The sequence below is a fragment of the Argentina silus genome (assembly GCF_951799395.1).
Source record: "Argentina silus genome assembly, chromosome: Y".
In the NCBI taxonomy this organism is placed as follows: Eukaryota; Metazoa; Chordata; class Actinopteri; order Argentiniformes; family Argentinidae; genus Argentina; species Argentina silus.
In genome coordinates, this window is record NC_139654.1 from 43880282 (window position 1) to 43906825 (window position 26544).

General features: G+C 41.0%; 1 protein-coding gene and 1 pseudogene across 2 annotated transcripts in view; both read left to right on the plus strand.

Annotated features, from left to right (window-relative positions):
• Positions 1–26544, plus strand: part of LOC310824142 (cytochrome P450 3A27-like) — a 111643-nt pseudogene that overhangs the window by 6986 nt on the left and 78113 nt on the right. The window lies entirely within an intron of this gene.
• On the plus strand, positions 764–25096 carry LOC310823677 (cytochrome P450 3A27-like; the record flags this gene model as incomplete). Its single annotated transcript, XM_083696543.1, has 8 exons — positions 764–894; positions 19157–19256; positions 19390–19488; positions 20222–20323; positions 20736–20783; positions 21184–21330; positions 24453–24679; positions 24883–25096. 8 exons carry the CDS (start codon positions 764–766, stop codon positions 25094–25096), a joined length of 1068 nt encoding a protein of 355 aa, XP_083552669.1.

Genomic DNA, 26544 nt, shown 5'->3' on the forward strand with positions numbered 1-26544 from the left:
TGAAGAGTCTAAGCTTCTCAGCTATCTTCCGAGCCTTTCTCAGGAATCTAGCGGCTACGATGATTTGTATAAACCGGTTCTTGAAGACTACCGGAATGCCCAGACGGACGACCTCACAAGGTGGAAAGCCCTAGAGCATCAGAGCGATTCCGAGGAGCCTATTACCCCTGTCACCTACTCACCCGCCTCGCCCGACAGCGACGCGTCAAATACTCTGTTTGAGACTCTTGAATTCCCCGTCAGAAGATATAGGCCGTATACCGGCAAGCCAACATTCGACAAAGCACCCGGTCTGTACACCCCCGGAGGTCAGGTTTCAGATTTTGCAGCCCCAGTGGCTGAAGATCATTCTGTCCTCAACGGCTATCCGACACCTCCGACTTTGCCTAGCCTGCAAGTACCAGGGTCCGCTGGGGCTCAGAACGAACCCGCTGCGGAAGCTAGCATCACTGCACAGGGGACCCCTCAGAACCCTCCCTTGGTTGATCCGATGGTTGTAGAGGTTAAAGAAATTCTAGAGAACCGGCTTCAATCTCAGCGTCAGGATGTTGATGTTTTTCTGGACACGGTGAAGGCCGGCGTTGCCATGTTGTTAACACTGGTGATAGATGAACATTTAAAAAACGAATGTTATGGGTGTAAAACCGGTCATCCAAGCCAACGTCGGCATGCATGTCTGTACCCTCTAGAGAGTGATTACTTTTTCAGCAACTTTGAGGCGTTGATGACCTCCCTGTGGACATGGAAATTTCTCCCGACTCTTATGTTTGCTCTGGAGACGGTTGGAGTAGGGGAGATAGCAACAGGCCGTATTCAAGGAGTAGCCGAGGTCTTTCTATACGGTCTGAAGTATGAAGAAAACATTCAGGGGGAACTTAAAGAGATCGTTGATGCGTATGTGGGGGTTAACAAGGACCGGGATCATATGATAGATGAACTCGTATCCTATTGGAAGCGTGTTGAAATAGTTCACACTCTCTTTTGAACTAGTCTAAACTGATCAAAAATGGGGAATGCATTCAGACTATTCTTTAACTTTTTAAATTCCGCTTCAGGTCATCCTGGGGTCAGCTCTCTTGTAAAACGGGCTATTGCTAATCGTGTTAATGATGAATCTTTATTTCAAACATGTAGCGATGTTGACATTGAACAAGTTGTCCGTTTTGAGAGGTCATTGGAAATTGTGAGAGATTGTGTGTCTTTTAACCGTTGGAAGGAATTGGTGTATATTGGTTCAAATGCCTCGGATGCGGAGAAATTTGAAAAAACATTAGATGGAATTATTAGAGAAGTGTCTATGCATAGCTTCAAATTTAGTCATTTCATGGTGTTGTATACCTATATAATTGATGTAGCAACATATCGTTTTAAGAATGGTCTAGCATTTGATGTTGATAGGGCCCTAAATGTCTTATACACTTCTGTGGGGATGTATTAAAAACTTGTATTAATCATTCAAATGTAATGACATGTAATCATTCAGATGTAATGACTTGTAATCAATAAATAATTATGCAAAATTGACATTGTACTCAGATCTCGCATGATTGCTAGTCGTCATGACCTCAAAAAAGGCTGAGCGTGTAATGAAGAGAATATATTATGACCCTGCACACCCGGGATCTTTTGGAGGGGTAGAAAAACTTCAAAAAGCCGTCGAAGAGCAGACGGCTGAAAAAGTTAGCAGTGATCAAGTACGAGAGTGGCTGTCTGGTCAAGAGGCGTATACCTTACACAAAACGGCTAGAAAAACCTATGCTAGAAATCGTGTTTTTGCGCCACGTCCTATGTATCAATTTCAAGCGGATCTTTGCGATATGGGTGCACTGTCTGAAGACAATGATAATTTTAAATTTCTGCTTACAGTAATAGATGTATTTTCAAAAAAAGCTTATGCACGCTCTTTAAAAAACAAGACGGCCGTCGTAGTTGCGGAGGCCTTTGCAGCAGTCTTAGAGGAGAGCGGTATACCAGTTAAAATCCAAACGGATGCTGGAAAAGAATTTTTTAACCGTATCTTTGAAAAACTAATGAAGAAACATAATATTCAACACTTTGCAACGGGTAGTGATTTGAAGGCGTCAGTCGTGGAACGTTTTAACCGTACGCTGGAGGTTTTTCACAGCTAAGAACACCCGCAGATATATTGATGTGATTCGGGATTTGCTTGATAGCTATAATAATAGTTATCATAGCAGTATCAAAATGAAACCTGTTGAGGTAACATCCTCCAATAGCATGCAAGTCTTTGAGAATTTATACGGGACTTTACCTCTGAACAGTATGACCCCTGTGTTTAAATTCAAAGAGGGTTACATTGTGCGGATTTCCAAATACAGGGGGATATTCGATAAAATGTACGAACAATCATTCACTGATGAATACTTTATCGTTAACGAATGTATCCCTAGACTCGAGCCCGTTTATAAATTAAGGGATATAAAAGGTGAAATTCTTACTGGCACGTTCTATGAAGCAGAACTGCAGAAGGTGAGAATCACCTCTGACACAGTCTTTCGGGTAGAAAGGATTTTAGACAAGAAAATTCAAAATGGCCGGAAGATGGTTTTAGTCCACTGGCAAGGTTGGCCTAGTCAGTTTGACTCATGGCTGCTGGCTAAAGAGGTCATGGAGCTCGGGAGGAAGAAAAACAAGAAGCCAAACTAGAAGAAGCAAGGATGGAGGAGCGAGAATCTTTCTATGTGACTCTCCCTTCAAATGCATGTCACAGCGTTTACCCTAGCAATAACAGTTCAAATTATACGATAACGCTGTCTCAGCCTATAGAGTTACATGGACCTTATGAGGTGGCGTTAGCAGAGATAATGTACTGTCATACCTGGAATAATATTTTAAGTTTAGAAGATACCTATGACCTGAAAGACCATTCGAGACCGAGGGACCCTCCAAACCACCTGAAAATCCCTACAGGTCATTATGACAATATCGAGGCGCTAGTGAAGGAGATAAATACCGTATTTAAGAAACAAAAAACAGATCTACATTTACATTACTGTTCTATACATAAAAGAATTTCTATATTAGGACCTGACAAATATTCTCTCAGGTTCAAGGCTCCACTAGCCTACATGCTAGGGTTTGAACCCGACGCTTGGACACGGTCGGGTGGAAAACCGTTGAGTAAATACCCCAGCGATATTAATGCGGGGCAGTATAATTTTTTCGTCTATACGAATATCGTGGAAGCACAGCATATTGGTGACTATGCGGTTCCTCTTCTAAGAATCGTTAAAAAAGAAGGATCTTACGGGGATGTAATCACTCTCTCCTACAGCAGGCTACACTACGTTACTGTTAATAAACAGCGCATACAGGATATACAGATTGAGCTAAAAACGGATTTAAACAAGCCGATTCGATTCACATACGGGAAGACAATTTGCAAGCTGCACTTTAAACCCAAGTCTCTCATCTGAATCTATAGAACAAAGCAAAAACAGCAGCAAAAATAAAAAAATAAATGGATTCACAAAGATTTGTGAATTATTACGTAAACCAAACAGGTCGCGGCAGTCTAAGTGGGTTTGTAGGTACTCCTGTGCAATATGGTCGAGGTTTAGGGTCTATCTTAAGTAGGGCGTTCAGATTTGTCCTACCGTTTCTTAAGCGAGGGGCATATATAGTTAAACCGCATTTGAAAACAGCAGTGAAGGGGATAGCATCTGACGTTGTGGGGGCCGTAACACGTCATATCGCCGATCGCGCCAGCAGGTCTCAGGAAGGATCAGGAATAGGACGCCTCGCCAGAGGAAGAAGAAGAAAAAGATCTGTGGCATTGTTAGAGCATCGCACCTCTAAGAAACGCATATCAAAAAAACCCAGAAAGTCTAAAAAACAAAGTGACGGAAATATATTCTAAAAATAATAAGAATAAGAATAAGAAGAATGTCTCTTGTACATCATCTCTCAGCAGAGTGCACCAAATCGGAACTTGACCTTTTTGCACCGCCCATGACCCAATTGTCTATAGAACAAAGCGGTTACGTGGAGATCCATCCTCTAAACTCTATTGTGGATCAAGAGGTTCTGGATTTTTAGATATCAGGAAGTGGAAGTGCATATCTAGATCTAAACTCAACATTGCTATATCTACGACCCAAGATTACCAAGGCTGATGGAACAGATCTGGCGGGCGGTGATAATTGTGGAATAATACAATACCCCTTAAATACTATATTCTCCCAGGTAGATGTTAGTCTAAATGATGTTCTCATTAGCTCATCGTCCGCTACACATCCTTACAGATCTATTATTGAAACTCTGCTCAACTTTTCAAAAGAAACCTTGGAGAGTCAGTTTTCCGCGGGGCTATGGTACAAAGATGAAGGTGTAGATTTGGACTCTGTATCTATTGCCGCTGATGGTCCTAACACAGGACTTGTTAAGCGCGCGAGCTTCTGTCGAGGTTCACGCGCATTCGAACTAATGGGGCCTCTACACAGTGACATATTTTTCTCCGAAAGACTCTTGTTAAACAATGTCGATGTTCGTTTGAAACTGGTGAAAGCCAAAAGTGCTTTTACACTGGTGTCAGCTGCTGACCAGGAGTATGCATTAAAAATCCTATCTGCAAGTATTTTTGCGAAAAAAGTACAGGTTTCACCCGATGTCATGTTAGGACATTCGGCTGCTCTGATGAAATCCAATGCGTTATACCCTATAAGCCGGGTAGTCGTTAAGAATTATTAGATTAGATTAGATTCAACTTTATTGTCATTGTGCAGAGTACAAGTACAGAGACAACGAAATGCAGTTAGCGTCTAACCAGAAGTGCAAAATAGCAGAAAGTGCAATGAACAGTATTTACAGGTAGTGCAATATACAATATACATTATACAATCCCTAGAGGCTCCCGGGTGTGCGCGCAAGACAATTTATATTTAGGGAGGCTCCCTAAATATATAGTAGCGGGATTAGTTGATCATCGAGCTTTCGTAGGCGCAAGAGATAAGAACCCATTCAGATTCCATCACTCGGATCTTGAATATCTCAGTCTCAGTGTAAATTCACGCTTTATCCCCGCAAAACCCTACCAACCCCACTTTGACACCCATCAGAGTGTTCGAGAATTTTACAACTTATATGTGGGTACAAACCGACATATCAGAGACTCTCCGCTCTGCATCAACCGTGACAACTTTGAAAATGGATACTCGCTGTTCCTGTTCAATTTGTCAAGGGATGATGAATTAGACAGCGAGGCTCTCTCACCCTCGGTGCATGGCACATGTCGTCTGGATTTAAGATTCAGAATAGAGATAAACTCAAAGCGTCAAGTCCTGATCGACTATTAAAAAAAAAGTGGAAACCTTTAAACCTGATAAAAGGATGGATAACCATCAGCTGGAGTCTATATTAAAGCCAATTTTAGGTGATGCTTTTGCAGGTGTTTGGCCTAGTGATTTACTACCCTCCAAGATAGCTAGACGCCCCAGCTATCTAGTCGTTAACACGCACGATCAGAACCGAGAAGGCGAACATTGGGTGGGTATGATTATCGAAGCTGAACCTGACAAGGCAACATTTTTTGATTCATATGCAAATCCTCCAGATCACAGATTCTACCCTGAAGCGTTTATGCGTTTTCTATCAAGGAATGCTCAAGAAATACTCTATAACAAACAGAAGGTTCAAGATGATTATTCAACGACTTGCGGAGCCCATGTAGTATTCTACCTATGTCATCGATTTAAAGGACTCTCCTTTCAAGAAACAATGCGATTGTATTCTGATCATTTAAAAAAGAATGATGTTATGGTCAGCAAGTTTGTCAAGAAATATGCTAAATGTATTTCACGGGTGAAGACTGTTAAAATGTATAATCAGAATGCCTGCTCTTTAAAACTGTTTAAAGAGTGTTATAATTGTCATGAATGAATACTCTTTTCGGACATATATTAATTTCAATAGATCATTTTATTGATTAAAACATCATACAGTCTGTTTGAATTCATTTTTTTCGATTGAAATCTAACCATCTAGGATGGATGGGTGTAGAGAGTTGCCATTCGGTGGGGGTTGACCATTCAGAGTCTGCAGATGTAGCCATCTGTAACATGTCCATTGGGGTTTTAGAAGGGGTCCTGGCGTAAGACATGTCTAATAATAATGATGTTGACAATGGAGATTTTTTTTTTTTCTCCACGGTTTCTCTTGCTGTGACGTATCTGAGGAATTGATTCACTCGCGGTTTTGGAGGGTTTAAGTCGTAATTGCTGGCGAGCGTGGGTGTTCGTAACCGTTGTGATTGGAATATTTAATTCAGAAATTGTATTTAAAAAAACATCCCAGCCTCGCGGTAGAGTTCCGGAATGGAACCGACGGTTTGACAGCGTCTTCATCAAATCGAAAATATGAGATCCTTTAATAGGGGTATCCTGGACAATTATCTCGCCTGAACGATTCCATCTTAGAAGGTTTGATTGACGAAGCTTCTGCAGAATGTAGGCGGCGTTTTTTCGATTGCGAGAACCTATATTCTCCAAAATCTCATCCTCCAGGTTGTCTGAAGCTTCTTCCTCCTCCCCCACTCTTATGTAGCCCTCATCCCCTTCACCTGATTTCTCAGAGGGTTTGTCAGGTAGTTTAAAAACGATTTTGCGATCTTGAGTCGCCCCCTTGCGGTGCAAGGTTAGATATTTATCGAGTAAATCATTGAACTGCTTGGCTTTTGTATGCGAGTCAACACTTGTCTGTTTCAGAACTCGTTCCATATTGTTTTGCAAGACATGTTGGGCTCGCTCACCAATGCTCTGTGAACTCTTTTGGGTTAAATTATCCAGCTGTTGTGGAGAAATCATGTACATTTTATTAAACGCAGCCATGCCCAGAGTGTCTATGACTATCTCTGACGAGAGAACAGACTAGTTATAAATGGTATTGCGGTCGCTAATAATGGCAATAGGAAGCCCCCCGATTGCGTCAGCACTTTCCGCTTGTGTTTAAATCCGGTTTTACGCTGGGCAAAAAGCTTGATACATTTTTTCTGTTTTTTTAATTTAGTGAACTGTCCAGGGGTGAGAGGTATGTTTCCCTTCAATATGTTTAATGCAATCTCACACAGGGCTAGTATGAGATCTTCCGACCCTCTACATAGAAAACTTCTTCTCTCAGAGGGTTTTAGAGCGAGCAAAGCTTTTAAAATGGGAAGGTTTCTTTTCATCCGTTGAGACATTGTTTATTTATTTAAAACGTCTCTTGTCACTTTTTAGTTTGATAGACCACCGGCCACTCTCCAGGGAGTATTCCACTCCTCAATCTTAGGGGTTCTGGACAATTAGGACGCAGGTCAACGATTAAATATGTATACGGTTCCCTTGTAGCATCTTCATAACTTTCTAAAAAGAATTTTTTCAGGCCGGGATACATTTGTTGAGCTAAAACCCGGATCTGCATTTTATCACGTGGTGATTTAAACAGCACCATGTAATTAGTGTTTAAACTAATCGTGCGCGAATGTTTCCCTTGATTAAACAAATTCTGAAGCAGATAAAATACGCTCAATTTTTTATGATGTCGATATTCTGTGAACGCTTTCATTAATTCTTCATGATTGCCACCCACATCCATGGAGTCATCTACCACTAAAAGATTGTGTTGGTTCCGTGGGAATAGATTTTCATCATTAAAGTTTGCGGGAATACCTTCTATAAATTCGATATTGACATTTTGACTGAGCTCGTCATACATTGGCTGGTATGAAGAGTATGCCCAGATTATACGAGCCGGCACTTTTGAAAATGTACTCTCCATGTTTTCAAGTAATTGTTTTACAAAAAAAGTTTTACCTGAGCCACTAGGCCCCACTATTAGCATGCTACATGGCATTTGGAATGCCAGATCGACAGTCACATCCATTCTTACAACTGTACTAAAACAGACTAACCGCATGGTTAACGATGAACCCTGATTATATCCATCCCAGAATATGTAAAAAACGATGAGGTGGGGTGACGTATGAATAAGAATTTAATGAGATATACATTTTTCAAATACAATAAAACAGCATTAGGATACTTCGTAGAATACATTGTAGAATACATTGTAGAATACATTTTTCAAACACGATAAAACAACATTAGGATACTTCGTAGAATACATTGCAGAATACATTGCAGAATACATTTTTCAAACACAATAAAACCGTCATTAGGACACTTTGTAGAATACATTGCAGAATACATTTTTCAAACACAATAAAACCCTCATTAGGACACTTTGTAGAATACAATGCAGAATACATTTTTCAAACACAATAAAACCCCCATTAGGACACTTTGTAGAATACACTGTAGAATACATTTTTCAAACACAATAAAACACCATTAGGACACTTTGTAGAATACACTGTAGAATAAATTTTTTCAAACACAATAAAACATCATTAGGACACTTTGTAGAATACACTGTAGAATACATTTTTTCAAATACTATAAAACATCATTAGGATACATTGTGAACACAGGCTATTGTGAACCCAGGTAATAACAGATGATAACCGGTAATAACAACTCAGTAACCAAACGGCAATGTTCTACCCGAGGGGAGAAGGCGTCTCTTATCAAAAACAACAGAAAAGTTGATAACTTGATGTTTATTAGCGAGCGAAAAAGCTTTGATATCACGTTTAATTCTATTGTAACGGGCAGGGATCTCGCGTCGCGTGTTAGGATCTATAATATAGTCTTCTACCAGATCAGTCAAATTATTAAAGTTAAGTTTTTTACAATTTTCATAATTCTGGATAAAACTTTTGACTTTCAAACACACCTTTCCTTGCTGGGTGAGAAAGCCGTAGGATTTCGGACCCGCTGCAGTCCACTCACAAATATAATCATCAGCCGCTAATTCCGATGTCAAATCACCTAGATAATTGCCTGTCGGAGGGGTGTAAAGATCTTCAGGGGTGGAGAGGTAAACGATTGAGTCGGTGTCATAGTATAGTACTCGCTCTTGCAATAAATGTAACTGTTTGTATAATACACCTCTCGCATATGCTGTCGTAAACGCCGCTAAAAAAATATTTGATTCGCCGGGTGGTAAGACACACCTGGAATTATGACGCCATTGAATGATTGCAATATCATTATTTATGAAATGGAACTGGCTTATATCATACTTACTGCTAAAGAGGTACTGAAAAAACTCTTTGGGTTCTTTCACGATACTGGTTGTAAGTTGATTAGATCTTTGAGCCATTTTTCCCCAGAGGGAATTAAGTAAAAGTTTTGCGATCTGACGCTTTGCGGCATTGTACACAATTTTATGCGGGTCAAGTTGGATACCTTGATTCTCTCTATAATCGTTTATATAAGCCTGTTTACTAACCTCGTCTGTAGCATCATCAGGATACCCCGAGGCCTCCTGCTTCTGCTTAAGGAATGTATGGATGTAATCTTTAAACAATTTATCGGATCTCTGTTCAAAATGCCAGACCTCATAAATTTCAGCTATAATGTAACCTCTTTTTTGAGCTTCTAATAACTCAATGCTAACCCATACGCCTTGAAGCGCTCTCTCATCCAGAGAATGCAAACAATCCGAGGTTTGGTTATTCTCAATCCCACATGTTCGACAGAGTGTAAAAAGCAATTTACCTTCGTCATTTTTCATAGGTAGCACAGGGAAAAACAAACACCTCGGCGGGTGAACTTTAGCATGTATAAAGCCAAAGTAATTTTCAACCAGTTTAAAATCTTTCCTGATTATAACCGGGTGACCAATTGGATATTCAAACTCTGCATTACAGTACGGATATAAGCTGGTAAAATCGACATATTGAATGGTCTGCCCTTGTTCAATTTTGCGTCTTAAGACAATAGCCTCCGTCCTGCCTCCAAATAGCGCGGCCCGAGGATTTAAAGGGCTAGGCTCCCGGTATCTCTCTAGGAATAATTTAACAGAAGGTTGCTGTTGTTTCATCGAATTCCATGTATGTTCCCATATAACCTCTGTTTTCAGCTTAAACTCTGTTTCTAACCGAGTTAGCCTTTTCAGAGTGTTAGAGTACATCACCCCAAACTCTAATCCTGTAAGCGGCGATATGTCATGAGGGTTATAACAAGTCGGACAACCATGAAAATAACATCCATAGAATTCTAATGCTGTTTTCACACCATTTATTACGGCATATCCATCGACATGAAGAGGGCCAAAACAACGTTCACCCTGCGGTGTTAATGCATGTTCAATGTCTATGCAGCGTGAAAACGCTAGATACTCAAGCCACTGTATCGAAGCATGGGAATAGGCCTTGAATTGTCGTCTGTAGTTGTTAGCATCGGGTAATGCGATTGTGTTTTTGATTAAGAAGTTGGTTTGAAAAACAGCTAAAGCTGCTGACGCAATTGTCACGCTCGCAAAAGGATCGCATTGAGTTGTCTTTATAAATTCATTGCGGAAATTGGTGGCACCTTCGGCTAAAATCTCCACATCATTCTGACAATAAGCCTTTAACTCGGTTAAAAAGTCAAATTCCTGATCTTTTACTGTGTTATACCACTTAAAGAAACTGTTTCTCTGCTCTACAGACATCTCATCACACCCGTACATTTCAGCAGCTGGATATCGACCCTTGTACTTATTTAACATTTTTGAATAATCTGTCATTTTATGAGGGAAATATCCCTTTTTCGATTCAGTTTGACATCCTAGCGCTTTTGGAAACTGTCTTAAGGGGATGGGGATGAAGGAATATGTGTCAATGAATTTGAGCCGGAATTGTTTATCAATAATGAGTATGATTTTACTCCCTTGGGCTATGACGAACGGTGTTATCCCCTGTTTTACATATGCCTCTAAAATTAGATAACTGTCATAACCTTTGCTATAATGGGCTAAGAACACTGTGCCTTTGAATTTGTTTTGACGGTAATGCAATAAAAACTCTAGAGCACAATTAGGACCCTGGGCACACCATCGAGCCCCTTGCAGGGATTGTGTAGCCACATAGACAGGGATATGTGTTCCAGTTGTCTGGCTTGATTCAAAATCATAAAATACCAGCTTCTGATTAATCCTCTCCTCTGCTACACTAGGTTTAGATTGCATGTAACATTGATGAATATCCACGCCCTCTGACACTTCTTCAGAAGTCTGAACAGCTGACAAAGATGGGGGTTTAGCGGGCTGAAGGTATTGTTTACAGATGTGACAAACTTTAATTGAACAGACATGGGGTTTAGAGTCTATGAGGTTTATACGGTATGTAAATCCACATTTAAGGCATTTCTTATTTATTTGACAATTGCTAGCCATCTTTTTAGCTTTTGGGTGCCATCTGCACACCTTATGCATCCTATAACACACACTATTTGAACAGTTACGATTGCAATCATTACAATGGACTTTTTGAAATGCAGCTTGTTGTTTACAGTCTGAAAGACAGACGTTGCAAGCTTTTTCGCAATAGTGTCCGCCTTCTCTACTATACCCCGTGTAACAATGAATACAGAAAAATGCACAGCCAAGGAAGCCTTTAACATTTTTTATCCCGTAAAAATGATTGTCATGCAAAAGCATGTAACGGATTGTCTCTGACTCTGTTTCAGTATGGAACGTAATCAGATTAACTCTATCTGAGGCTCTGTAAAAAATAACGATTTTACAGTTTAACAGCTGTTCAAATTTGATCACATCTTCGAATGTGGTCCTATCATTAGGCCCTAGCCCGGCTTCGACATGAATATTGTAACCCTCCCTCCCAGCCTCTTCAATGGTTAAACCGGGATTAGCAAGTAGAGCTAGGTTTATTCCAAAGCATGCATGGTTCTGATTTGGAATTACAAATAAATGTTTGCTTTTTTTTTTTAGGGTCTCCGTAATAAATAATGTATTAATTTTCCGTCTACCCGAACCTCCCGGAGCCCTCACAAAGTTCACAGAAAGGTCGATTCCGGAACCACTGAAAATAGCCATGTTAGACTGAACAAGGCGGTCAAGAATTTGGTTGAAATCTGTTAGCCTACCTTCACCGTAACGCACAGTCATTGAGACGTCATCTTGTAAGCTATCAGCTCGTAAATTGAGCTGAATAATATCGCGAGGGTTTACACCAACTCTTTCGATTATCGCAGACATTCGGTTCTGAAAACCATTTACTACAGCGTGGTAAAACTCTCCAAAATTAGGGTTGGTATGTGCCCTATCTGGCATTGGGAAATTTAAAAATGATCTCACCTCAACATTATTGAAGCTATCTCTGTTTATTACCTGCATGCCATCAGGTGTGTCAAAAGAGACTCGGTCAATTTCCATACGCTCCGCAAAATCCTCCCCGTTACCTCCATTACAGGACGGTACAGACACTCCGGCTTCACCCTCCTCTGGTAATTGCTGGTTGTTATTACCCATTACATTATCATTAATTTCTCCATCTCCAACACCTCCACCGCTCCCGTGTTGAGTTTCAACATCGTTGAGGGCTTGACAACATACATTATCAGCGGGACTCCAGGGGGTCTCATAGTCAGTTATCTGGGAAAGGGGTATTGGAGTCCAGGGGGACTCATAGTCAGTTATCTGGGAAAGGGGTATAGGACTCCAATCCATGTCCATATCACGACTGGGCTCCATAACATCCTCTGTCGAATCAGCCCCTTCCCCCATACAGGTAGGCGACGGAAGCGTGTCAGATAAAGGATATCTATAAGCGGCGAGTATATCATCTAACGCCTCCTCGGTCGGGAGGAAGTAGTGCTCCTGAGGCCTGTTTACAGGGACATCGGGAAGCATCTGATGTATTGGACGGTCTACAGGATCAAACTCTCTAACAACACTAGACGTATTAAGATCATTGACCATTTGCCTGAGGTCATGAGGAATATCATGATGATTAACCCTGTCTGATTCAGCCATTTTTTTTTTTTTAATTATTATTATTATTATTATTATTTTTTTTATATTATTAATTTGAATGAAACTGTGACATTTTAAGCAGTAAACAGACGTCTTGCGATACGTTTCAATACGCCTGTACGCCTTCGTATCTGTCTAAGCCTACTACGGCGATCAACAGGGTGTGCTATATTTCTGGATCTCACACGTAACAACCGGGCCGTATGCAATCTCATTTCAATGCTGATCAAACTCTGCTCAAAATCTAGACTATTCACAGAATCGGTCTCTGAATCCTCATCTTCATCAGACACTTCTGCTAGAGCCAGACCTTCATCAAGACCTTCATAATAAGCTGAGAGAACCGCATCAGGGCGACCACCATCGTCATGCGCATCTTGACTGGGGACGGGAGACAGTTGAACATCATCATCATCATAAAAACCTTGGCGATTCTCCTCAAGATGGTTCAGTCCAGGCAGCTGCGCATCCTCGCTGTGGAGAGAAGCTTGTGGTGACGTCGGCAAATACGCCTCACTGTCGCTCTCAGCCGATTGGAACAGCCTGAATGTATCACGTGGTCCAGAATCTTCAACGTTGTAACCCTCTGGTTCCATTGTAAAAAGAAGAGAAGCAGGTTACAGATAGTTTTTATTTAATTATGTATTTAATAATTTGTTGATTTATTTATTTATTTAACATACCTGCAGCATCCCTCCAGGGACGATATGGAGAAACACGTGCTATTTGACGTTCACGATGAGGTGACGATTGAAGACTTGAAGAGTCAATTGTTTGATCTGGAAAGATTAAAGATTACCTCTCTTACAGAAACCCTCCCTTACACCCTCTGGATGGGAAACCCCATAGGAAAAACTTACGTACATCTTCCATGGCTGAGAGAGTGAGAGATTGGTCAGATTCAGCTGTCCCAAGTCTTCGGCCCTTTGTGACCAGCTCTCAGGGTCCCATATATATACATCTTTTTGTCCGGGAAACACATGCTCTTATCAGAGGCAAACTTTAGCAGGACCTCGGTCGGTCTTCAGACAGTTCAGGGCCCTGTGATTCCCCATAATCCAACCAATCCATTCTCACGGTTCTACATCCTATGGGGGTGACCCCTTCCTCATAAAAATGTCAAGATGCTACAACTAATTTTACAAACAACAGAACACCTTAGCCTCACACCCAACGTCTCATGGATCAATAAACACCCTTCCATTTCCCCCACCCTCCATGTAGACGCCATTTTAGACAATGTCATACAGCCACAACTACTACTACTACAGATCTCACACATGGGTCATATATATACACCTTTTTTGCCCGGGAAACACGTGATCTTATCAACGTCACGTCCGTGGCACGGGTCAGACCCACGTTTGAAACTAAACATTTTTAAAAATTGAACCTTTTTTTTTTTTTTTTTTAAGCCCCCCTTTTACCAACCCTAACCCTTCATTATTGAACACAATACTAGCACTAGAGTAGCAGCCTAGCCATTTTTTAATTGCCTTTTTTTTTAATTGCACATTTTAACCCCCAGTATTGAAGTTTTATTTTAAGCCTCATATGCAATTTTGACATAGCTGCCTGTATGCAGCATAAAGTCATCACCATCCCATCCCAACAGCCCTTATCAGTGACAAACTTTAGCTGAACCCCCGATGGTTCTTCAGACAGTTCAGGGACCCCTGGGGCCCCCCCTCCCCCCTAATCCATTCAATCCATTCTCACGGTTCTATAGCGCACGAGGGTGACCATATCCTCATAAAAATGTCATGTTCCGACAAACCCCAGAACACCTTAGACTCTCACCCACGTCTCATAGGGCAATAAACACCCTTCCAATTCCCCCTCCATCCTTGTAGAAGCCATTTTAGACACTGTCATATAGCCACAACTACTACTACAGATCTCACACAGGATCATATATATATATATATATATATATATATATATACACCTTTTGCCCGGGAAACACGTGATCTTATCAACGTCACGTCCGTGACACTGGGGCAGACCCTCGTTTGAAACTAAACATTTTTAAAAAATTAACCTTTTTTTTAAGACCCCTTTTATTAACCCTAACTCTTCATTATTGAACACAATACTAGCACTAGAGTAGCAGCCTAACCATTTTTTAATTGCACATTTTAACCCCCAGTATTGAAGTTTTATTTTAAGCCTCATATGCAATTTTGACATAGATGCCTGTATGCCCCATAAAGTCATCACCACCCCTCCCAACACCCCTTATCAATGACAAACTTTAGCTGAACCCCCGATGGTTCTTCAGACAGTTCAGGGCCCCCAGGGGCCCCCACCCCTCCCCCCTAACACATACATTCCATTCTCACGGTTCTACATCCTACGGGGGTGACCACATCCTCATAAAAATGTCAAATTCCGACAAACACCAGAACACCTTTAGCCTCTCCCCCCACGTCTCATTGGACCAGCATCAACAGCCCACCACATCCGCCCCCCAAAGGGGCGGGGACATAATTTTCAAGTATTATTTTCGATGATTAAATTTATGTGACGTCATCACTTTTTGTCACAAAGTGTATACTATATTCTCTCAGAGCATCACCAAAGAAGATGCTCAGCGTCTGGTAGGGTTAGTGGGTTGCAGACTTCAGGCAGTTATTGTCCACTAAATACTAGTGGATTGTCCACTAAATACTAAACATGACTGCTTCATTTGGACATTTGATAAGTCTGTACCATTACTTTTGGGTACACTGAAATAGGGGGACTATGCATAAAAAGTGGGGTAATTTTTGAATGGTGAAACCAATGTGTACACAAATACCATCAAATAAAAGCTAAACATCTCTACTTTAACCTTGTAGTAATTGTTTAATTTCAAATCCAAACGTTTGGAGTATAGAGCCGAAAGAACAAAAAAAAAAATTGTTGTCTCATTACTTACACAGGCAGGGGTTTGGGAAAGTGAACAACATTTGACGGTGAATACATACTGTATGTCAAACCCCAGCCTGACCACTCCGTTCTTCCACCTCGGCTGGCCGCCTCTAAGAGGATGCAGTGGTCGCGCTAGTTGGTCACGGCTTTTCACTGTCTTGGCGCCCCGGTGGTGGAACGAGCTTCCCAGTGCGGTCAGGACTGCAGAGTCACTACCTATCTTCTGCCGTAGATAGAAGACCCATCTCTTCAGGCTACATCTGGACTGTCCCTCCTAAAGACCTCTTCACCTTCCACTACCCACCTGTACAGTTCCTCTACTGTAAAGCATTTTTAAAAAGCATTGTGACTGCCAATGGCCCCTGGTCCTAGCATAGTTTTGTTTTTCTTATGATGACTGATGTATAGATGATTCACTTACTTGAGACAAATGTACTTGTTGTAAGTTGCTTTGGATAAAAACATCTACTAAATGTCAAAAATGTAAATGTAAATGTGATGAAAATGGGTGAAGTGTCTAGCCCCAAATTTACAAAAAATGGTTAGGGCATAAACCCAATATTTTCATGTTTTATTAATTTTTCCAGAGAACAGATTGGTGTTGAATTGTGGGATATATGAAGCATTGCCCCTTTTAAAAGGCTACCCATTTTTAATTGGCAATTATGGCACTTGAAAGTAGCCAAATATCCCTCTGATAAAAAAAACAACCTAAAAACTTGACATCAAAGATGAGCATGGAAATTAACAGGCCATGTAGCAATTAAGTTTGTTTTATTTTCTAGTGCATGAGGTTATTCGCAGGTTACCTAAATGTTAACCTCGTCCCCAGGCTATTGCTCACAGCGCATATAAGTCTGGAATAACGACGACTCAAACCTGGCCGTAGGGTGGTTACTGATTAAAGTATTTGTTATTATTTGATTTCAGCTAATCACACGGCTGCAAGGTGTAGCTTTTTATCAGAAATGTGTGGAATGTGCTGTGGAAGATGATTGATGCGAGGTAAAGCCCATGGCTATGCCCCGTCCCCATTTTTGACGCTCTTGCTCTTGGCTTAATGAAGGCCAATGAAGTTTAACGCATTGGTCCAACAGACCTTTTGGGCATTTGGGCAGAAGTGTCTGGGAACGAGACTACTTAAATCTTAACATAATATTAACATAATCTTCAGCAGTACATGCTAAGCACAGTGTATCTATGAGAAGATATTCAGCACTTTGCTCGTACAAAAGTCCTACAATTCCGAAGCGAGTATAAACCAAGGCAATAATTAATATTAAATACATTTAACTACATTCATAAAGTTCTTCATAACCAACATCAGGGAGATGTGACCAGAGAGGTTGTGAGTGGATCCTGGCTATAAGGGCACACTCTTGCCAACACAGATTCTGGTGTGACATGTGGGATGTCTTATTGATCTATGTTGCTTTGGCTGTCTCCACGTGTGGATCATTGTAATCAGGGGTGGGGCTGGCCTTTTAAACACCTGTGCTTTGTTTCATTCAGGGAAAAAAGAGATTTTTAACATTTCTTTTAAAGAGACAACACACATTTTCTGCCATGCCTCTATCAATTGATTTGGCTTTAATCAATGGTTTCTTCTTGATGTTGTGTACATGTTTTCATGCCTATGTCACCTTTCAGAGGAAATCAAGGAACCTATCCAGATCTGATGTCGTATTAGATGAGTCAAACCCTGTCAGAACATAGTTTGCTTTTGCTAGATTATTTTCTTTTTATTGGTATACATGGTCGAAATTATGCACTCATATTTAGTATTTGGTCGACACTACTTTGTATGCAAACCGTCTGGGACCCATTGACCCCACCAGGTGCTGGGTATTTTTTCTGGTGATATTCTGCCAGGCCAGCCATCTTCAGTTTTTGAGGTCTTTTTGCCCATAATCTTACCATCAGAAAATGAAATGCATGTTCAATAGGATTTAAATCCAAAGATTGACATGGCCAGTCAAGAACTTTCCACTTTTTCGCCCTGAAAATCTCCCTAGTTCCAATGGCAGTATGTTTTGGGTCATTGTCTTACTGTTTGATGAAGCGCCATCCAACGAATTTGGAAGCATTGCTTTTACTCGACCAGACAAGATGTTTCTGTACACTTCAGAATATATTCTGCTGCTGCTGTCAGCAGTACCATCATCAATTATGATAAGTTAGCAAGTTCTAGTGGCAGCTATACATGCCCAAACCATAGCATCCCCTCCACCATGTTTCACAGATGAGATGGTATGCTGTAAACCTTGGGCAGATCCTTTTTTCTCCAAACTTTCCTCTAGCAATCACTCTGATAATATTCACCTTATCTGTCCACAAGACTTTTTTCCACACCTCTGCAGGCTTTTTAGGTACTTCTTAGCAAACTGTAACCCGACTATCCTTTTTAAGGATAACTAGTGGTTTGCATCTTGCAGTAAAGCCTCAGCCATTTGCGATTGCTGAGCTCATCAGTGCTTGATTTTGGCAAGCCTAAGGTTTTGACTATGTTTCAGATTTTTCAGCTTTCACCATTTGTCAATTGCTTTGCTATTGTAATGTATCTCACACCTTGTCCTTTGTTGGGAATGATATTTAAGGAGAGGGACAGCGAGATATTCTTTGAGTTTTGGGTTAGGCCCATCACGGGCATCATTCTCCCGCGTTGGGGAAAAATAAAAATCTCTAAGTTTTTATTTCAAATCCAAAAAGAAGAAAAAATGCTTCACTGTCCCATTACTTACGCACGGTACTGTATAACCTTTTGTGGAAAGGGTTCTACATGGAACCCAAAAGGTTTCTTCAAAGGGACAGTGGAAGAAGAACCCTTTTTGGTTCTAGGTAGCACTTTTTTTCTAAGAGTGCAGGATCTGTGATGGGTCTGTCTGTCTCTATCCACGGTATATTTGCTTGAATGCCACAGCCTATTTAAGTATTGTTGCTGACCATGTGCATCCCTTCATGGCCACAATTGACCCATCTTCTAATGGCTACTGCCAGCATGATAATGCACCATGTCACAAAGCAAAAGTCGTCTTAAACTGGTTTCATGAACATGACAATGAGTTCAGTGTTCTTCAGTGGCCTTCCCAGGATCTGAATCCAATAGAACACCTTTGGGATGTGGTAGAACAGGAGATTCACATCTTGAAAGTGAACCTGAAAAATCTGCAGGAATTGAGTAATGCAATCATGTCATCATGGACTAGAATCTCAAAGGAATGTTTCCAACATCTTGTGGAATCAATGCCATGAAGAATTTAGGCTGTTTTGAGAGCAAAGGGAGGCCCTACCCAGTATTAGTATAGTGTTCCTCATAAAGTGCTCTGTGAGTGTATATCTAACTATCTTTGTTTTTGCTGGTCTGTAGGATCTATGATGGCTGTCAGCCCATCCTGTGTATCATGGACACAGCTATGATCAAAACCATCCTCATCAAGGAATGCTACTCCCTTTTCACTAACAGGAGGGTAATACGCTAAATTGAAGTTGTTGTATGGGAAAAAAAACATAAGGGCTCCTTAAATAGATAATATCATTGTTATTATAGCATTATTAATATTAGGTTAATCTTGCAGTATATAATAATTATTATTTTTCTAGAATTTCTATCTCAACGGGCCTCTGTATGACGCCGTGTTTATCGCTGAGGATGATGCATGGAGACGGATCCGCAGTGTCCTGTCTCCCTCCTTCACCAGTGGGCGGATCAAAGAGGTACAGTCCCATCTCTCCTCTCCTTCTTTCATTCATTCCTTTATACAACACAAATAAATGAATGACTAACAACTCTGACGCGTGTGTGTGTGTGTGTGTGTGTGTGTGTGTGTGTGTGTGTGTGTGTGTGTGTGTGTGTGTGTGTGTGTGTGTGAGAGAGTGTGTGTGTGATTTGTACTATGTGTATAGTGTGTATTCATTGTTGTTTGTTGTTGTGTGAAGCAGCAACTTTAATTAATTAATCCAAGACAAATTTTCATCCGGGACAATAAAGTATATTTGATCTTAACTTCGATAAGTTCAGTGGTCAGATGACAGAGTATAGAATAATAGTTCATCTTTGGAGTCACTTATTCCTTGACTATATACATAATGTATCCTGTATGAATGTATATTCTCAGGCTATATAAACATTTAAATAATTCCTGTTTCAAACATGATATTAACCCATGTTTTGCACATATTAATCCATGTATCAATCATGATATTTGTCCATGTATCCTTCCCAACTCAGATGTTCGGGATCATGAAGCAGCACTCTGGTAATTTGGTCAGCAATCTGAAGAAGACGGCCGATAACGATGAGCCCATTGAACTAAAAGAGTGAGTATTTATCTCCGAGACGATAAGGTGAATTTGTCAGTGAACTCCCCCTTTAATTTTGTGGTTGTGGTTCTGGTGGTCAGAGATTGTGTGGTTGTGTTCCAGGTTCTTTGGACCATACAGTATGGATGTGGTCGTCAGCACTTCATTCAGTGTTGACATCGACTTCCTCCACAACCCCTCCTACCCCTTTGTGACCAACATCAAGAAAATGCTCAAGTTTCAAATCTTCAGCCCACTGTTCCTCACAGTCGGTACAACTGCCCCCATATAACTTTCAATCTAAATTATTTTGAGTTTAATAAATGAAGCTATCGATTTCATTGATTAGACTGACATAAACCACACTGCCAATGGTTTGCGCTCTACTCATTTGAGACACATGGGCCCTGTCCAGAACCAACCTCTAGTTCCTAAATGCTGGACACTTGGAGATCTGAGTGGATTGGATACAGAAGTGTCTAGGGATAGAGCCTAGGAGTTGTTTCTAGACAGGGCTGTGCATTGAATAGGATTGGAGTCACGTATCATGGTATTTCCTGTTCCTGTTTGTAACCGTGGCATTTCCTGTCCGTCCAGCATTCTTCCCCTTCATGGGTCCTGTTATGGCAAACATGGAGGTATCCCTATTCCCTGCCTCGGTCACAGATTTCTTCTACGCTGTCTTTCAGAAGATCAAGTCCAATCGCGTGGCTAGCACCAGGAAGGTATGTAAATATAACTGATCAAATATACGATCTTCAGCCAGTATTGTGTAATACAATTGTAGAGATTTGGTAGCATCTGGTAGTTCTCATGTGATTTTGATCTGACGTAAGCCTGCTTCCAGAGTCGGGTGGATTTCCTGCAGCTGATGATAGACTCGCAGACAGACAGCAACTCAAAGGGAGAGGAGCAGAGTAAAGGTGCCTGCCTTAAACACACACACACACACACACACACACACACACACACACACACACACACACTGTATACTAGCATCTAACACACACACATACAGTACCTGCCTCAAACACCTATACCTACAAACACACCTACCACCCCATTTCTCCCATCATCATAGGATTGAGTGACCATGAGATCTTGTCCCAGGCAATGATGTTCATCTTTGCTGGCTATGAGACCACCAGTAGCTCTCTGTCCTTCCTGGTCTACAATCTGGCAACCAACCCTCACATCATGACCAAGCTGCAGGAGGAGATAGACACTGTGTTTCCCAACAAGGTAACCCCTCTGCAGACTCCTATATAATACTTTTCATGTGGAACAGGAAATATGATAGTGACAGTGTTTTAGAGGGTACTGATGAGTGTGTAACCCCTGTGCACTGCAGACTCCTACAGTATCTATTACTATTGCTTTGGAACAGATGGTTAGATAGGTGACAGTATTTTGCAGTGTGCTAATGTGTCTGTAGCATCCCTGTGCAGACTTCTGCCCAGTATTATTCATTTGAAACAGGAAGTAGATAGGTGTTGTTGGAATCTTCAGAATAGTTAAAAGGCCAGTACCTGAGGACCTGAGGGATCTACAGGGTATATACCTTAAAAGCATGTCTGACATGCAGTAGTGTGCGTGACCATAGAGTGATTTCTAAACTAATTCAATTATCTTAAAATAAATTATAAAACTAACAGGTAATCAGTGCAGAGACTTGTGTGATATGTGCTCTCCATCTGACTCGTGCTGCTGCATTCTGTATCATTTGCCAATAGCTTTCTTTGGTCGACCAGACAGGAGAGTGTTACAGTAATCAAGGCTGCTAGTAATACAAGCATGCATTCGTCTCTCAGTGTCAGCCTGGGAGAGGAAAGGTTGCACCTTTACAGCTGTGTTCTGTAAAGGTCCATGTAATATTCAAGCTTTCTAAAAGCTTCCTAACGGTTGTAATGACTATCTTTAATCGGTAGCGATCAGGGAACAAGATCCCTTATAATAAATCCCTTATGAATAAATATTTCATTTACGAAAGCTGTTTTGGTTCGGAAAACACGCTTTTTAAAATGCAGTGTCCTACCTGACATTCGGTTTGCATATAAACATGTTGTTAGTGCCAGGGGTGTTCTAGGGGAGTAGACTGACCTTTCTCTGGTGGCTGCCTCTCCCAATCGTGTGCGCATGCAGAAACACAACAGCTAATGTCCAACATTCGGGGGGATATATTATTATTAGGGAGGATGTTGTTGTTTGGACAACTTCAGACAGAATTTCTCCACGATGGCAGATTTCCGACAAACTTACTTACTCTTCTTTAAGTGATACAAATATGTTTTAGTCACATGATATGGGTTGATATGGGTTTCAAAATTAAGATCTGAGTCAATGGTGACACCTTGTTTTTTTGCCTGGTGCTTAGTGTTACTGTAAGTAGTGTCTTTAAGTGTGCAGACAGTTTCTCTCTTTCGGCTTTTGCTCGAATGACTAGTACCTCTGTCTTATCTTGGTTGAGCTGTATGAAGTTCTGTGACATCCATATTTCACCAGGAAATCAATCAAACTGAAATTGTTGGGTGATACAGAAATGTACAGCTGGGTGTCATCTTCGTAACTGCAGTAATTAATATTGTGCTTCCTGATGACACTGACGAGGAGTACAGGCCCTAAAATTCAACTTTGAGGAACCCCACAGGTGTGGTCACCAATGGGAAACAAAATGGCCAGTTAGGTTGGTCCTACACCAGTTAAGAACTGGACCAGAGAGGCCAACCCACTTCTCAAGTCTATCAATAAGGATATCATGGTCCACAGTATCAAAAGCTGCACTCAGGTGCACAAGGACAAAGAGCATTTTGGCATCAGCATTAATTAATTAATTCTAAGGTCATTAAGAACCTAGTTAATAACTTAACAACATAGTGCTATCTCAGTGCTATGATCGGCACAAAAGCCAGATTGGAACATGTCAAAGGTACAGTTGGGAATAAGGAGATTATTTAACAGTTTGAACACCTTTTTTTCAAGAATTATTATTTTTTTGCTTAAAAAGGGAAGGTTGGAGATTGGCCTAAAATCGCTAAGGACTGAAGAGTCTAAGTTACTTTTCTTCAGGAGGGGTTTCACCATGGTAGTTTTAGGTGCAGATGAACAGACCCCCACTTTGCTGAGCATTTCTGTATGACCACTGCAAAAGAGTTCATAGTGCTTCCCTGTGGTGGAAGGTGGGGTAACAAGTCATCAAACACATCTTCAGGTCTTGCCTGAGTGATCCTCCTCACCTAATATTGGTTCTCTTATCTCAGAAGTATGTTGCAAATTCCTCACATTTGTAGGTGGAGAGCAGATCACCAGGTGTCTTGTGGGCGGGATTTATAAGGCTGTCAATCGTTGCAAAGAGCACTGTTTGAGTTGTTATGATTCATTATCAATTTTGAGAAATGATCCCGTCTTGGCGTTTTTTTATTGCCTGATTAAAAGCAGAAAGATGCTCTCGAAGAATATCAAGGTGGACCTGCAGTTTTTGTCCGCTCAGACTTTCTGCAAATTCTTTTAAATTTGGCCACAGCCTTTTTCAGTTTGACTGGTGCTACAGAGTCGATAGTTGCCCTTAGTTTGGTGTTGAAGCTGGTTACTAAATCATTATCACAGGAGGAAGCTGTTGATGGTGTACTATTCATATTCATATTCATCATGAAATTCTCATCTGCTCAGCGACATGGCTAGATAAATAATAGAGCGAAAATATATTTTTTCCCCACTTCTAATAGACTGACATGCATTCATGTTTAGCCAGGTTTCAGATAAAAACATTACAGTGCAGCTTTCGCTCTGAGATAAGATCAATAAAGGTTTTGCCAGATAGGGACCTAATATAATGTTCTCTGGGCTGTTCGGTGCTGCCCGGCCACAGTTAATGGAATGGATACCAAGTTATTCACATTTGAACCACCTGACAGTTTTCTTGTAGTCTGTCGACTGTGATAGGAAATAATAGACTGTAGCACATTCAGTATTCCAAGCAGTCAATCAACTAAAAGCAGCCCAGTTTAGTGGCATTTTGACTTCTGATTGATCCTTGTGTACATCTATCATTTACATTGTTCAGTGGAATCTAAATGTATTTTCTTCTAACTATCAAGATAACATTATTTAGCGATTTTTTTGTTTATTCATGTATAACAAAAAAGCAAGACACTATTACACACGTACATTGAAAGTAATGGCGTTCTGTATGCGGTTGTCATGAAATTAGGCTATGCAGATTAGAATAAGTACAGTACTGTGTTCATTTCCAAAACACAAAAAACTAACAGCTCTTCAGATTTGCGACGAAAAAGAGTTAGTTCTGGGCTACGGCTACGTGAACGACCAATCACTAGTGCTCATGTGAGTGTAATATCCCTGTGCAGGCTCCTATCCAGTACGAGGCTCTGATGCAGATGGACTATCTAGACAGCGTGATCAACGAGTCTCTCAGGTTGTACCCCATCGCCCCGCGACTTGAAAGAGTCGGCAAGAAATCTGTTGAGATCAGCGGCATCACCATCCCCAAGGGTATGGTTGTCATGATACCCATCTGGACCTTGCACCGTGACCCCGATGTGTGGGAAGACCCAGAGGAGTTCAAACCAGAGAGGTAATGGGCCACATCTTAACCACAACCACAATATCAATCACAACAGCAACGATAAGAGCAGTGTTCCACAAACAACCATGAAACAAACCTAAATGCGACGACCAAACACAAACAGGTTTCTTCAACCATGTATAACCATCATATTACTGTGATTTAATTGATATGTTCTTTAACCCCTCCTCCTCTGAACTCTCCGTGTGTAGGTTCAGTAAGGAGAACAAGGAGAGCATCGACCCATACACCTACATGCCGTTCGGGTTGGGCCCACGGAACTGTATCGGGATGCGATTCGCTCTGGTATTGATGAAACTGGCGATGGTGGAGATTCCACAGAGGTTCAACTTCACCGTCTGCAAAGAGACAGATGTGAGACAAAATAATGATAGAATGATTGTAAATATAATTTTGTACCTATGACTTTGTTGCGTTTCTATATGTAGCAGAGGTGATTTTGGAATCACACTCGCGTGATGAGGTAGCCCTGCCTGAGACTTGTAAACTGAAGTGTCGCCCTCAGACCTTGAGGATGTCCTCTTGGCTTAATAGTAGCGTTTGTGTCTTCCACATGGGAGACCCGGGTTTGAACCCCCATACTACAATTCTGTACTTGCGTACTGCATGAGTATGTATTCCCCATTTAATTTCCCAGATTGCATTTTTCAGTACTAGGCGCCAATCATCCTCAGTATAGGCTACCTACTAAATGATGGAAGTGTGAGATTTAAAAAAAAGCTATTTGTATTTCTGCAAAACTCCCTCGAGACTTCATAGGGCCATTGTAATGTATGTCGACCCAAGAGAGGTTGTCCAGGAGTTTGAGTTTATTTGAATTTATAGTGCAATGCTACCCGAACGTAACAGTGACACTGTATTAGGTAACATTCATAGTGTAACGCTGACATCTGTTTTACTCGTTCCTTCATACTTTAACTGTGTGTCAACTCTCACCAGATCCCCATTGAGATGGACCTACAGAACACTCTGATGCCCATACGGCCCATCAAACTCAAGCTGCTGTTCCGCTGCCAGGAGTCCAACGACAACCAGCTCAAAGCAGACAGCCAGTGATGAGGACCTGCCCTGCTGCAGGTCTCTCAGTTATTATGTTACACATAGATCTAGGATCAGCCTCAACACTGGCTACTTTCAAAAATGGGCTTAAAAAAAAAAAGGGCTTCGCTTTTGCCTTAAATTGAAACTAAATTGGCGCTAATAATTGCACAGTGACCCTAAAATGCACTGTGACTTTTATTCTTTTTTTATGTCTTTTATGCGTTTTTATTCAAAAAAAAATTCATGCTCTTTCCTTTTTATCTATTTTAGAATTGAATTGCCTCAGTGTATGAAATGTGCTATATAAATAAACTTGCCTTGCCTTGCCTCGCCTCGCCTCGCCTCTGGGCTCTGCTGCTACTGTATGCTGCTCTCTTTGTATCTGTCTATTAGTGGAGGTCCAGGACTAGTTGTACAGAGACAGTTGTTGTCTGTCGTCTGCAGTGCAGGGATTTGCATGTGACTTGTGTATGTTTTGTACTCGTCTGGTAGTGGGTCTCTATCATCACGCTAAAAACGTGTGTATAATCACAAACTAAATCATAACATGAGAATGAACAACATGCCATCAAAACATGACAATAAATAGGTGTTAGATTAGATTCAACTTTATTGTCATTGTGCAGAGTACAAGTACAGAGACAACGAAATGCAGTTAGCATTTAACCAGAAGTGCAAAAAAGCAGAAAAGTGCAATGTGAACAATATATACAGGTAGAGCAGTATAAGCAGTATATGAGCAGTATAAGCAGTATATGAGCAGTATAAGTAGTGCAGTATAAGCAATATATGTATTAACAGTAACATTATAA